We start from the raw sequence: 15,853 nt of genomic DNA, 5'->3' as shown, positions 1-15,853 counted from the left end.
TAGTACTCTTAGTTAACATTTATATTTTAGAGATTGAATTTTTAGCCATGCATAATGATTTAAAATTCAGTTTCTATAAGGCAGCTTGCATGCTTAATGAGAGTGTTCTGTACTGCTCAGTGGGAAACCCTGGTTCACTCATTGCTTTTGTTCTCCTGAGCTCTGCCAAGGCTGGCGGTGCTGAGGGTGCACAGCACCTCAGAAGTTTGGAAATGCTGAAATAATCAGAGCAATATTGCATAGATCCAGGTCACTTCATTTCTGTCCATGGCACTTGCTAAGTTAGAGAAGATCCATCTCAGCTATTGCCTCTTAAAGCGATCCTATACAAAGATAGAATTCTTCTCCTGCTGCAAAATGCAATAAAGGAAAGAGATCATGGGAAACACATAAGCATTGTGTGTGCTGTGAGCATTTAAACTGGAAATTCCTCCTGGAATTAGGGTTTCATTTCACATGGCTGTGCAAGGAGACAAAATGTGCCAGATAACACAATAGTTCCTATCAAGAAGACTTTACAATGTGAAGACATAGGTCAGTTCAATTCATCTCACAACTCAAAAGACCAAAGTCTGGCCTGAGAGGTGGGTTCTTAGGAGGCTGACTCCTTGCTCTGTGCAATTTGAGAGGTTTCTTTGGGGCATATAACATTACTTGAAGGAATGTCTGACAATGGCATCAGTGATGAAAAGAGGGAATGTGGGAAGTTGAATCAAAAAGCGCTCTAAAGTGTAGCCATATTCAGGGAGGACCCAGGATTAGAAAAGAGAAGGTAGGGCTGGACAGCTTTCTAAAAGTAATAAAAGTAAATGAATTGAAAAAAAAATATTAGGAGGGAAGGAGAAACTGAGAAGCTTGCTGAGGGAAGTGTAAAGGAGAGCTGAGGATACCTTATTTGTAGCCAACTTATTGGCTGCTGTCAGACATTTTCATTTTTTACTCCATTCTATTTGGTAAGCTGTCTTATCATTACTGTCTTCTCCATAAGTACTATGGTGTCACTTTTTGTTCCTTACAGAAGGAGAGAAAGAGAGAGGCAGGGAGGGAAATCCTTCCTCCAAAGTGTTCATGTTCCTGCATATAAATTTTGGCACAGCTGTTATTTCAGATTATTTAGGCGTTCTTTGCTTAATAACACACTTGGACAAACTATACCTTTGAAGGCTAAAATGAAATGTTCCCTTCTGTCCTTTTCCTTGTTTAAAAGCCTGTTTGCTTGTGCTGACAGACATGAAAATGGAATGGGCTGCAAACCTAACTGTTTTCGGACTGGTAGAGTTTGGGTACATTGAGAGTGTCAGTCGTGACCCAGTGAGTGCAATTAGAAAGATGCATGACTGTAGCAGGTAGATGTGACTAACTGCTCGATGCGTAAACTCAATAATAACCTCTCCCTTATTTCATTATCTACCCACAGCAAATCCTACCAGGGCAGGAGGAGGAAGGGAGTACCCTGGCTCGTCCGAGGTGATTCGTGAATCCAGCAGCACAACAGGCATGGTGGTTGGGATCGTGGCGGCGGCAGCGCTGTGCATCCTCATTCTCCTGTATGCCATGTACAAGTACAGGAATCGAGATGAAGGATCGTATCACGTAGATGAGAGTCGAAACTACATCAGTAACTCAGCACAATCCAATGGGGCTGTGATCAAGGAAAAACAGCCCAACAGCGCTAAAAGTTCCAACAAAAACAAGAAAAATAAGGATAAGGAGTACTATGTCTGATCTCAACATCTAAAAGAACGCTTGTATAGAAATAGTCTTCATTTTATCTGAGACATAATACAAACTTATTTACTTTACTTTTTATGAAGCACATTCAAAAACAAACAAACAAAAAAGACAGGGAATGCAATCAGAAAGGAAAGACTGTTTTTAAAAACAAGCATTTCATGCTCTTGTTTTTCAGAAACAGGAGCTGATAAATTCCCTAACATCCACAGTGTTTTCATTTACTCTGCCTGTCTTTATGTTGCTGGAACGTTTCTGAAAGACAATGATGACACCACGCATTCATAAAGCAAGGAGTATTACTACAACATCAAGGCACAATATGAAACAAAACAAATTTAAAAAAAACAAAACAGGAAAAAAAAAAGAAAAAAGAAGCTACCTATGATTCTGGATTTAGCCAAAGTGCTAGCGCTTTCTTGAGAAGTAAGTTAGTCTTATTGTCAGAGAAGACTGTCATTATATATGGTGACTCAACAAGCAAACGTAGTTTGCCATCTGGTGCAGTGAAGCAGTGATTGGAAACTTGCATTTGAAACAAAGTGCTGGCTTTTCTGAAGACTTATGTAGAAATACTTTCAAAAAGCCCCTTTCTGGTTGTGAGGAAAATAGTACGGAGGCCTTATTTTCAAAAACAAAAACAAAAATCTGGAATATAAGGCACATTTCCACAAAAAAAAAAAAAAAAAAAAAAGGAAAACGAGGGCATAGATGCAATCATTGGGAAATTTTCATGCACGCTTAATATGTTATTACATATGTTTATATAAAAACACATCTATATGTGCTTTCTGGACTGTGATAAGTGATGTTTTATAGCCTGTTGTATAGAAAATGCAAACTATATCTGCTCTTCAGCCATTTTTGGTAAACTCAATGTTATAAGTGTTGCTAGGTATAGAGAGTTTTATGACATCTGGAGCAACAGACATACTTCAGTTTTTTTGCAGCCATTATAAATTGTCCCAGACTTTTTCCCCTTTTTTTTTTCTTTTTAATTTACAGTGTAGTGGTTATACTAAGGGGGATGTGTATGAATGTATATAAGAGTCAGCTAATTTTTTTCTTACCTGTACAGCCTCTATTATGTTGCAATTAAGTTTTAGTAGTTTGTATGAAAGACGTGGACTAGAAAGCAAAAATATATCTCTACTGTAATTTGTCTTCTCCCTCCTATCCCCATCTCTTGCTCCTGATATGCATCAATGAAGTTGATCAGAATGGCCAATTTTCCTAGAAATAACATTCGTTAATTAGCTAAATATTTAGTGACTTAAACTGGCCTTTGGCTTCCAGTCAAAGCTTCACTATTGGAGAGCATGGTTTGCCTTACAGAAACCTTGTTCTTAGAAATTATGAGAATGATGAGTTTCTTGAGAATCTTAGGAAGTATCATATAGTGTTTATCTGGCATTCAGTTATATGAACGACAGCTACTACAGCATGGGGTGGTAAAAGATCTAAAATACCCATTTTAATTATCCAGGCTGATTCTACTGCAGAATTTATCCCTTTCTCCAAAAAGGAAATAATCTTGAGGTGCACGATAGTATTTTTCAATGGTGGGCATTTTGACATATGAAAAAGTATTTTTAGCTAAGTTGATTGTGTAGTATTGCAAGACATCATAACCAGACAAGTTCATCATGTTTTAAAGTGACACAGCTTATCTTGCATATATAAAACATTAATGCATTTTAGTTAAACATATTAAATATAATGCTGTAATTTACATGTTAAGTTTGTTTTTTTTCTGGTAATATTTCATTAGTTTCACAGCAATAAATCATAGCATAACATTTTATTTACATGGAAGTTCAAAGGGAATACATTAGACAGAAAGAGGGTAGTTCAATAGAAATCAACCAAATCATCAGAAGGCCTCCTGGGAGGGATATAGATATTGACATTTCACAGACAGGAAGGAGGAATTAAAAATTAGCTTTAAACAGGAGACACAAAACATTTTGTTGTGTGTTATTCACTGTAGCTGATGAAAAGAAATTGGAAACTGGTACAGCTATCTATCTGGGAGTCAAAGCACTTTAAAAATACATGTAGCTGACATGAAAACACCTCTCTTGAAGTTTGCCCACGACATCAAGGTGTGTCATGTTCCGTATGTAAAAAAAAGAAATTATTTTCATTAGCATTTACACAAAAATGAGTACAGGTTCGAAAAATCCATCTGATGTTCATTTCTTAGATTGTGTGGCATTCGTAATTTCTCCCACCTTTACAAGACAGCTGTACTCAGGGAATGGCAGGGGCAGGTATACTGGAGGTCATTGCTGGAAGCAAGAGACTTCAGCTGGAGAGGGGAAAGAAGAAGTTGAAAGCCAGGTGGTATTCAGATTTCAGTGGTTGAAGATACATAGAAGAACAAGAATAATCGGTTGACAGGAGATTTGACACGACAGAATGTGGTTTGGGCGAGATGAAATGGTCTTTTCTGCTTGGTATTGATTGCATTAATGAAATAGCATTGTCAGGCCAACTTCCAGGCAGTTTGGTAGGTCAATCTTTAACTAAATCCATACATCAAGGAAAAAAAGATCTGCTACTATTATAATAAGCAAACACAATTTTAACACTGTTTCTGAAGGTTCTCCTTTTTCCTCTTTAATTTCATAATTTAACAAAAAAACAATTATGGATGTATCAGAAGTGCCAGCAAGTGGATTTAAAATTCCTTTTTGTTTAAAAACAGCAGCAACAACAAACAGACATAAACCAACTACCTAACATAAAATTGGATCCTTTCTCTATAATAACCTAATTTGTTTGACTGAGATGGCTTCATTTCTATGACTGTATTGTGTTGCCTTTTTTAACAAAACACTAAATAACGTGTGAAACTTTCAACCCTAAGACATCAAAGAGAGGCCCAATGCCCCTAACCTTATAGTGCTTTCTGTGATAGATATTTACAATTTTTTTATTTGTTGCAAGGCCAATTTATTCATTATTGGAAATGCTAAGCAAGTGGAATTTACTGTTTTGTTAATAAAAATGTTTCTTAATACAAATGCTGGCTTGTTTCTTCTCTTGCTCTTAAATCAGGAGTACATGTTCATCTTGAAGCTCTGAAAAAAATTGGTGAATTGGTATGAAGTTGCAGGCATTCATGTCAGGAAAGAGTAACCTCAGAACTCTGTACACTTTAATGAAAACCTTCTACAAGTCTTGCGTTCAAGTGGCCCAGTTAGAAAATTATTAATGACTTCAAAACATTGTTTGCTCTTGCACAGGCTTGCTTAATTTGCAATTTTCTAGCTTTTTTTTTAATCAAAAAAATTCAAACTTGATATTTCGCTACTCCTATATATGAAAAAACAATTCCCTTCTTTTTCTGCCACTTTTTGATTTCTATGGTGGAAATAAGATGGAAGAGAGTAAGGTAATGGGATGAAAAGTGAAAAGTTAAAACTGAAAATATTTTCTCTTGTCTAGAAGATAATTTAAAAATGGAATGGTTAAAGGAATGTATTTCGGGTTCTTAAAAACATTCTTAGATAATAATTACAAAATTTCAACCGGAGCTAATCCATTACATAAGTACTTTCCTACTTAGCATGACATTTAAATTCATGGGTAACTTCAAGCAAACATCTAATCCTATTGATTTAAGCAAGTGTCTAAATTTGCCTAAATGTATTGCTCAATGGGGATGGAGTTAAGCTTTTGGATCTAGACTCCAAATAGAATTTAACTATGTATCTTTTTAAATCACATCAGTAGCTTTTTGACTTCAGTAAGATTTATTCATCTGCTTAATTACACAGAGACTGAAGTATTTTAGATAATTTAAGTTACAGAATATGTGGAGAAAATAGCTTCTATCCTTAATTGGTATAAAACAGTTTGAAAGTTCTAAACTGCTTTATACTGGGATTAGTTCTTGTGTGTGTGTGTATGCTTCAGTAAATACTGAACATTCCACTTAGGAAAATGCTTTATACACATTTAAAGGAACTATAACAACAGTGATTTTTAGTCTACCACTACTACAAAAAACCCACCAAAAATGAACAGAACAAAACAAACAAAAAGACCCCACCAAACAAAAAAGCATTTAATTATAAACTTTTTAATTCTACACTGTATTTATCCATTTTTTTTTCCTTACATCTATACTGTGCTCTCCCTTTTACCAAAATCCTAATGGCCTCTCAATACCTGCATCATCCATCATCACCTAGTCACTATAAGTGGTGTCCTCCTTCATTAGTCATCACTGTGGCCAAGTAGCTAAAAACCATTCCTAAGATGATGAAGAAAGAAACAAAACTAAACAACGCCCCCAAATGCAACTTAGAATAAGGGAAAGAGAGCACATACATAGTCTGTAAATGACAACTGCGTTTGTTAATTCCTCCAACATGACTTCTTTAGAGTTCAACAAAACAGTTTTAAATTGGGTTTCTGGGTCTGATTTTCATATGGGTTATAGAAATTTGCCTCTATGTTCAGTACAGTCCTGTTTAGATGTGCTTGGAAGTATCACGGTGGATTGGCCACATTTGTCAGTACAATTTTATTTGGCATGCAGGCTTTTTGCTTTATTTTAAAGATCCCCTTTGTTACAAAGTCTTTAAGTATTTCAGTGTAAAAGTGTTCCTGGCCCTCATGGGAGTGGGGAGAAAGAGAAATCCACACTGTATTTAATCCAGTTTATAAAATGATGAATGCTTGGGGATAATAAAACTGCTTGCCTGCCAGCCTCTGACTTCTCTGGCTGGTCTGTTCCTGCTTTAGTTGGCCACTGCTTACCATGAAATCAGAAGCATCCCCCATGGTTTAAGCTTTGAGCTAGAAATTCCAGAAAAGGGAAAAAAAAAGGTAATTGATACAGGTCAGCTCAGTTTTGTGAGGTGCAGGGACAGAACTCACCCAGTGCTTTACCAGCTCCCTTTGAAAGCTTCTTCCTACTGAAGGCCTTTGACAGACTTCAGTCATCAACTCTGACATCTGGAAAACAAATATGACCCCCTGCCTATCTCAGTCACTCACTGCTATACAAATATCTTCATCTCTTACAGTAATAGAATCATAGAATATCCTGAGGAGGAAGGGACCCCACAGGGATCATTGAGTCCCAACTCCTGACCCTGCATAAGAGACCCCAAGAGTCACACCATGTGCCTGAGAGCACTGTCTAAACGCTTCTTGAACTCTCTCAGCCTTGGTGCTGAGACCACTTCCCTGGGGAGCCTGTTCCAGTGCCCAACCACCCTCTGGGTGAAGAACTTTTTCCTAATATCCAACCTAAACCTCCCCTGACACAACTTCATGCCATTCCCTTGGATCCTATCTCTGGTCACCAGAGAGAAGAGATTGGTGCCTGCCCCTTTGCTTCTCCTTGTGAGGAAGCTATAGACCACTGTGTCCAGAACAAGCACATTGCTCCTCCAGTGGGGCTGACTTGTAGTAGACCTTGTTTTTTTTTTTTAAAGAAAAGAAAAGATGACATAAAGGGTAGAGTTATTTCAAAGGTTGTGGGATTCTCAGTGGGTGAATTGCCTTTAAGGACAGTAATTTCATGCTGGCATACACTTGAGAGGTTTGGAAATCCAGGTCAGTAATCATCAAAAACATCCTTTTGGTAAACAATAAAGACATGAGCTCGTTTGTCAGTGAGCATAGGGACCAACAGCAAGACTATCGAAATGTGAATGTGTTGGTCTGGTTGCAGTAAATAACACAGGAAAATGAAATTTGGGCAGCTAAAAATAACAGCTGGCAGCATTGGCCAGACTCTTATGAGTGAGTCCGATTATAAGCCAGTAAGCATTTATCGGATGATAAACAGCAAAATAGTTCTATTAGTCATAGTTTGGGATGCAGCTGACTGAACACAGGCATGGGCTGCATGGCCACATTGGCTTTTCCAGGACCAGGGGCCAGATTGCTGTTCAGGCACCCTCCGTTCTGGGGGACTGGGCAGGCTTCACACCAACAGCTGCTGCACAACAGCCAACTGGCTGTTTCCGGATAAACCTTCCTTTTCCCTTTGAAATTAAAATACATTTTCCAGGAAAAGCACAGCAGATTACTTTGTGAGACACATTAAGTGGCTCCCAAAACCTGTTGCAACACAGCCAGCACCATATGAAAGAGAAACTGTGGCTGGAGGTCTGGTTGAGAAACCTTCGTCCTGTTCAGGAGAGCCCTGGCCTCAGGGACCCCTCAGGATGGGCAGGTGTGAGGAGGACAAACACAAGAGCTGCAGGCCCTGGTCTGCCATGACTAGAGGAACAGGGGAAATTCAGCTGTGAGTGTCTCACAGCCCAGAGCCCATGGCTTGGTGAAGCTAGAGCAGGCACAGATTTCCCTTAGTTACCAAATGCCTCAAAGGAAAAAAACAGTTTCTTGAAAAGGTGGTGGCATAGAGAGTTTAGGAATTTCATTAGGAGTTACTTCAGTGTTCCTTTAGTGCTTTACCTGCCTGTGCTTCACACCAGAGAGGAGAAGCTCAGGTCTCCCCTCCTGGGGGAAGGAGGTCAAGCAGTGAAAGCCTCCCTCAGGCACTAAACTCACCCCACAGCAATACAGGGATCTGTAACTTTCTGGGAGACCAGAATTCAAAGGTTTGGACCAGAAAAGTGACTCAGGATGAGATCCAGCAACACACTCTTTAAACCATAGGGAAAGGGATAAATTTCAGCTAAAGGAGATGTAAAAATCTTAAAAAAAGAAAATAATAATTCAAACAGACCACCCTAGGAAATCCTACCCCACCTGCCACTGTTTTCTACTCAGCTTTTCAGTCTCACGGGTGGGTTTTATTCCTTACTGATTACACCTGGAGATGTACCGGGCTTGTTGCTTCAGTACATTTGGCAGAAGGTTTGTCCAGATAGCAAGTGCAGAACTTGCTCCACGTGTGAACTAAGCGTACAGAGATTTTCCTTTAGATTCGGGCATTGCTGGCAACCATTGCTGGGTGGGTGTTTACTGTCTCATATTTGATTTTTGGGGAGGTCCAAGGAGCAGGAACTCCAGTGAGAGAAATTAAGAAAAAAACCCTGGAAAAACAAGCAGGGTTTGTCTGTGGTGACCAACAAATCTCCATATAACAAGCAGAAGAATTCCAGGTAATTAATTTAAATTTTGGTTTTGTTGATGGGTGGTGTTTGGGAAAGGCAAGTCTGTGCTCAGCTTTCCTGAAGGCTAAATTTGGTTGGGACCTCATTTATACCTGTCTTCAGGCTTTTTTTAGGGGAGTCTTTTGAAATGTTGATAGCACAAATTTAACAGTCATTACCTAAACCAGTTTCTCATCTATTTTAAGAGTTTTGTCAAAGGAATGCAAGATTTGACTCATAGGTTAGAGTACAGCTGTACTAGCAAGTATAGCCCAGGAAGAATAAATTTATAGGGCATGGCAGTTGATGTTGTGGAATTGACCTCCATGTTGTATCTTACGATTTTCTTTGAACTGGTTGTAGTCTGGTCCCCCAGACTGAGTGCCAATTAGTGGTTAGGTGGCATTAGGTGTGTTCATGCAGCTCATCTTACTTAATCTGCAAAGTGTCCAGTCCTTCATGCAGAGTTCTCTGTAAAGGTAGTTGTAGTTAGTGGGAACAGCTGGAGTTGCTTCAGAACTGTATTCCTGATCTTAAATAAAACTTGTGTTGAAACACCCTTTGTGCATTGCTATATTCCAGTATGCTCATAACAATTCACTATATGAAAAGTAGGGTATTTTCAGCATGAAGTACCCAGCCCCAAATGAAAATTACTGTTAGACATAAAGGCCTTCCTGATATTTTTACAGGACTTGGTGTCTTTGCAATTCTAGCACTCATCTTCCTCTTCAACCAGCACCCCTGGTACCTGGCATCCCCTCCACCCTTTTTGTTACACCTAAAGAGAAAATTTTTAAAAATACTTGTTTTCTTTGAATAGGTTGAGGTAAATGTGGAAGTATTTTTGGACAGGTAACATGGGAGGAAGCCATGTTACCAACACTGGGATCACCAACTTTATGTGCAACTGTAGCTTGTAGAAACATTCTGTACACAAAACTGGAGCTACTGGAGGAGGTGAACTGGCCGGGCAGAGCTGGCCACTGCTCAGGGGCAGAGCCATGCTGAACAATCCCAGTCTTTGGGAAGCTCCACATCCAGATTTTGCAAGACAGATCTGCTTGAAACTAAAGTTTTGACAGTCTTCTCTAACCCAGTTCTCACCAAAATAAATTCTTTCCTGTATGGGAATTAATTGCAATAAGTTTCCCGATTTAGTCAGTATTAAAAATATCATGAGAAACCACAAGAGACTGGGCTACATTTTGAGATCATTGCTTGTATCTTCTGCAGACAGGAAAGCTGCCATTTCCATTAAGATTGAAATTTCATTTCTGCTTTTAACTACAGAGTGATTACACTTCCCTCTAGCACACTGCATATTATTATGAACACTTCATACAAGTATTCTGAATAGCCATCATTAATTCTTTTAGATTTCTAAGTATTAGGCATCAAAGACTGATGATATAGACTGATGCTAATGATTTTTAAATCCGAATTCTTGTAAATGACCATATTTGTGTTTAAATGGCTGTTTATAAGTTTTGCCTAAGTTCCAAAAAATCATCTTGAGAAGTCTATTTTTATTAATACATTTTAGTAAAAGTTGATTGCTAATTATAGAAAGAAACATTTTCTGTTAATATAAGCTTGTTCAGAATCAGCTTGGTTTAATTTGAGAACATTTCAATTCAGCAACAAGAATATGAATTTGTAGTTTTTAGACATGTTGAGTGAGCTTTTGCTATCATCTACGCTAATTTAGAATTTTAGAGACTTCAGATTCAAAAATAAACTTGGAATTGTTGTTCATCTGATTCTTGATGGGAGTTACCACACATCCTGGGTGAAGATTTCAGTGTGTATGAGTAAAGTTGTGGCAATAGTCTGGTGCCTGATCTCACATGCTGCCTTTCTGGAAGGCAGCTTTGCCAGACCTGCATGTGGGCACAGTCTTTGCCTGTTATGCTGCTCTGCTCCCCACATGAAAACTTTCATTACCCGTCTGTGGGAACCACTGCACAGACACTGCTGCACACCAGCAAAGTCCCTGGCTCAAAAGCAGAACTTGGCATTAAGATATACTCTGAGGCAAAATTCGCATTAACTTCGGTGGGAGGAGGTATTTCTTCCTGAATACATAGCACCTCGAATAAATCAGTGTATTAGAAAATGCTACAGAGAACAGATTGAGGGCAAGGATACATCCCTGAACAAACAGACTGAATACAGAATATAGAAAAGCCAATCCAAAGACCCTAAAACCAATCAGATTTCCTAAGGTGGACAACAGGCTAGTGTGGATACATAACTTACTTTTGCAAAGTCCTTAGTGGCGTTGCATAATTTGCTTTTAGTTTGGCAGGCTGGTGAGATGTGAAAGTCCTGAGGTTACAGCAATAAATAATGCAGCCTAACAAAATGAGGCTCCACAAACAGGACACTTCAATTTTCAAAACTGGTTTCAAAAACTGTGCAGATGCTATGTAATGAAAGTGGAATAAAAATTCAACAGTGGAACTTCGTGATTATAGGATGGAACAACAAAATGATGAACTCTAGTCATGGTAGTTGTAACTGTCTGGGAAAATAAAGAGGAAAGAAAAAGAAGGAAAGGCACCCAAGACCTCGGAATATCCCCGATCGAGATTTTTCTTTTGCTATACCATCGTCAGGCCCTCTGTAAGTATTCTGTAAGCATTTTGGGGATGTTTGCAGTGTTCTGTCATGACTGCTAGGCAGGGAGCTAAGACAGCCTGGGATTTATGGTGGGCCTGAGCTCAGTGCAGGTTAGGTGATTCAGCAGCTGCCCGGCTTCCCTCACAGCTCTGGTGCTGCAGTAACACAACCATCCTAAGCTGGCAAGTGTCACGTCAGCTCTGTGTGAGCTGCAATGCAGGCACTTGTGCCTCATTGCCAGACAGAAGATGCACCAGGCCTGCCTAACCTGGCCTGTGGGATGTGGAGAGGGTCACAAGGGTGTGCCACAGGAAGAAAGACAGAACTCTCCTGGAAGAAACGGTAAAGAACTAGCAATTTCATTCCTATGGGGAATGTTCAATCTCCACTGCAGGGTGATTCCAGGGCTCCATTTGAATCTGATTCATGAAGTCTCATCTTCCTTCAGATGTTTATTGAACACTGTCAGCTGGAGCTTCCTCACTGAACAGCCACACTTCTTTAGTACTCCCACTATCATCCACCAGGAATTCCTGAAATCAGAGAAGTGCTTATGTCACTGCATATGCTTTTCCCTTATGTTTTTTTTCCCCTTTGAATTTTTTCTAAGGCTGGGAAAGAACAATCAAATGATAATCAATTTTGAGTTAAGTCATAATCATCGTTCAAACTCTTATATGATGCAAAGACTTAGGTTTCAAATAATTGAGCATTAGAATGACAAATCATTCTAATTGGAGCTTTAAAATAATTTGTGAAAATTTACACAAAAGGCCCAGTAAAAAACAAAGCCAACAAGAAACCCTAATACTGTCCAGTCATTCTTTTTGTTGCTACAGTGGTGTCCAATCCAAGTACTCAAAGCACATGAACCAGACTGCAAAACCTAAAGCTTTCATTAGAATAATAGTATTTACAACATATGAAATGCTACTGTGAGTAAGGGAGAGTCACTTCTTCCTAGCTTTTTGCTCTAGTTTAAATTTAATAATCGTCTAGAGTATATTTCACCAGCATATTGTCATTATTGAGTATGATTCTGTCATTTAGAGAGCATTTAGTTTGCTAATATACCTATACCCATGTAAGGATAAATGTGGAAAGAAATTATAATTTCTAAAGCATCTACTGCTCAGACTGATCTTGCTGCCTGTACCAGGATGTGTCTGTCTAAGCACATCCACAATCCCCTGTGAATACAATTGTTGCCATGCTGGTATGTTCAGTGGCAGAAAGGAAGGAGACAACCACATGATAGTAAGTAGCTACTTACATTTGAATTTGCAACTTTCAAGAATAGGTGTCTTCTTGATTTTCCAGTTTTCCAGTATATTCAGTAGGAATGAAAGGACGATGTTCTTGATTAACAAGACTCCTGCTACAAGCAAATGTTTTTATCCTCCTGCTACCAAACATTGGAGCCATGGCAAAGGTCGACAGTACTGTGTCAGGGTGGGCCATAATATGTACCTTTTTTAGCCCACAGGTATATAACAGCCAGTACAACTTTACGGAAGTTAGTTGGTTGATCCCAGTCTTGCTCAGAGGCATTTTATGTCAGGATAACTCCGTAGACTTCATTACAATTTTTGTGATTGTACCAACATGAAACAGCCCAGCACTATATGTCCCTGTCACTGGGATTTAAAGTTGAGACCTTCCTTTGACCTCATGCAATGGAGAAAGTCCTGCTTTCTCACTTTTTTCATTGCAGAGGGAACATTATAGTTCCATTGTTACAGGACTGCAACACAAAGAATGATAGATGTAATCAAAGGGTCTTTTATCTTTCCTTTTTTTTTTTCCTTATTAGAAAAATCAGCAGTTCCGCAGCACTGATTCCTGGAGGTATATAGCACAACTTTGTTACTACAGCAACAGACAGCACTGGTAGTACCAAGTTATAGATGAACTGGGTCTTTTTGCAAGACCAGATCAGAACTAAAATGGTTGCGATAAGTCTGCTGTAGGTAAAGTTGGTGGGACTGAAAGGTTAACAGGACAAATACAATATAGGAAAGTACCTTATTTTACAAAGAAACTTCTGCACTGCTTTACAGCAACTCAAGTCAAACCAGGTGGGAGCGTGTACTAAATCTTCAGCAATTAAATCAGCCCTTCTAGTTTTGTTTTGCCCTGTTCCACAAAGTGGAACACGGGGAAGTTGCCCGGTGTCTTGTATAGGGAGTGAGGCAGATCTCTAAGCAATGGGTAGGTGGTAACTATTTTCACAGTAGTAGAAAGAGAAGGACAGAAAATTCTAAGGGTCTTGATGTAAAAAAGATAATGTAAACTGCCTCATCTTGGATCAGCTGCTTTTTACCAAATCAGGCATGCTCTGCTTTTTTCTCCACCTCCTTTGGGGATATATGTAAAAGACACAAGGTACAGAGGGGAAAGAAGGCAATCTCACCTTTCTTTTTCCTCCTTGACCTTCATTATTCCTTCTCCCTCTGTGAAAGACACAGAACCTCTATTCCTGCTGAAGCACCCTCCAAAACAAACACTAGATTTGTTTCAAACCCCGAGGCCATATAGACACCTTCATGCAGTCTGGCTTTCAAAAGTACATAGTGATGTGAGCTGTTGCGTGTTAAGCTCTTTAGAAAGGCTGATTTTAAGTTGTATTTACTAGGACCCAGTCTATACTACTGTTTGTGATGCAGAAACACTTTCATAAATTGTGCCAACGTATTTCCAAGCAGAGAAGCTGCTTATACTGGGCAAAATGTGCGCGTGGCAAGAGAGGCTAGAAAGAAATGAGGGATAAAATAACAAGCACAAAGCATTATGTTAGTGTAACTGTATCTAATTTAGCTCCAGTTGCTGATATTGGGGCTGCTTCTTCCCTTCTGTCTTCGTCTGTACAGGGTGAGAAAGTAGCATATCCCTAGAACAATATTGCTTTCGGTGACAGTTTCACGTTGGCTTTGCTTAATCAGAAGCAGGATGAGAGCTTGCAGAGTGGCTATGAAGAACCAAATTACTGAAGTACAATGCCAGTCTGTGTTGGAATAAGGCTGTTGGATGGGATTGAGTTACTGAAGCTCTTTAAAGCTATTATGTATTAACTGAGCCTCTGTATCTACATGTGTGCGTGCTCTGAGATTGCCTGAAGAGCTGAGTGTCTTAGCTTAGGCAATAATGAATGAGGTTGAGGCTCATGCATTTGCCTTGACTTCAGGGGGGGAAAAAAAGAAAGCTGTGATGGAGAATGATGTCAGCTGAGGAGACTGGTGGTAACTTGTTAAGCCATTCTGACTCATCTGTGTTAAATCTCCTGCCTGTACCCTCAGCTGCAGTTAACTAGACTTTAAGGCAGATAAAGAAATAAATGCAGAGACAGAGAAAAAAATAGCTAGCTCTCCAAATACACTTAGCTACTCAAAAACACTCCTGGAAAAAAAGCTCAATTAAGAGAGACACCTAAATAATTCACCAACTTTTTAAAGTTTTACACTCTCTGTCATTGATTTCTGACTCTGGTATATTCATCATTATATGGCATGTTATTGAATTACTGACTCTTGCCAAACTGAAACAAACTAGTCAATTCTTTATATTCTTAAGAACAACAGAAAAACAGAAAGAGGCTGATCTCTCCATTATCCCTATCAGACAATTCAACTGTGCTTTTCTTATTCTATCAAAATGTTATTAAAATAAATATTCAGGTATTGAATACTTGCAGCTTTCATTCAGGTGTCAGAGTACTGACAAAGTTAAACCTTTCCATAGTTTAAGGTCATTTAAAAAATGGAAATAAACACAGAGATTCTTAGAAAGTAGAATAGGATTCATTTTACAGAAAATTCACTGTATATTTAAATATCTCCATGATGAAACCCTAATCTAGATAATTCTATAATCATCTGATAGAAATAAGCCCTTTCAGAGGGTAATATATAAATCATTTTAGAAGTTTGTGTTGAGAAGACCTAAATTCTGCTCTCCACAGCCTCTTGAGAGTCTAGACAGCTCACATTACAGGGTTTTTTGCTTTCTTTGAATTAAAAAGCCCTGCTTAAATTGTGGCAAGACTTTGCATGTATTCATCATCTTCCTTCTGGAAAGTCTTCCATGATTAATACATAACCCAAGCTGCAGTAGAAAAATAATTTGTCTCCTATTTTATTTGAGGCACAGAGGCTACACTACCCTTTCTTGAAGATACACTGATCGAAGGGGCATTCCCTACATGAAAATCCTGGCCCTATGAGTGTCCTCAACTCCCTTATCACCCTGTGTGACCAGAATGTGTTTCACTGGAGGATACTGCCTGATTCGATGGGGATCCTAAAGCCCCTCTCAGCACCAGTTCTGGTGGCTCCCCTTCGTTCCTGTGTTCTAGTTCTTGGGCCCTTGCTGATCCTTTTACTTTCCAACTGTCCTTCCTCATTCACAGTCCT

General features: G+C 39.0%; 1 protein-coding gene across 26 annotated transcripts in view; it reads left to right on the top strand.

Annotated features, from left to right (window-relative positions):
• NRXN1 (neurexin 1) overlaps positions 1 to 4,760 on the top strand; it is a 699,771-nt gene extending 695,011 nt beyond the window's left edge. For all 26 annotated transcript variants that reach the window (XM_051783684.1, XM_051783683.1, XM_051783658.1 and 23 more), the window contains one exon: positions 1,418 to 4,760. In XM_051783684.1, coding sequence (XP_051639644.1) covers positions 1,418 to 1,725 — 308 coding nt within the window. In that variant the 3' untranslated portion in view covers positions 1,726 to 4,760. The remainder of the gene's footprint in view (positions 1 to 1,417) is intronic.
• Positions 4,761 to 15,853: the final 11,093 nt, after the last annotated feature.

This window comes from Manacus candei, unplaced genomic scaffold, assembly GCF_025592945.1.
Source record: "Manacus candei isolate 608988 ecotype Guabito, Panama unplaced genomic scaffold, ASM2559294v1 h1tg000017l, whole genome shotgun sequence".
Classification (NCBI taxonomy): Eukaryota; Metazoa; Chordata; class Aves; order Passeriformes; family Pipridae; genus Manacus; species Manacus candei.
The sequence above is the reverse complement of the archived record's forward strand: the minus strand, read 5'-3'. Positions and strand labels throughout refer to the sequence as shown.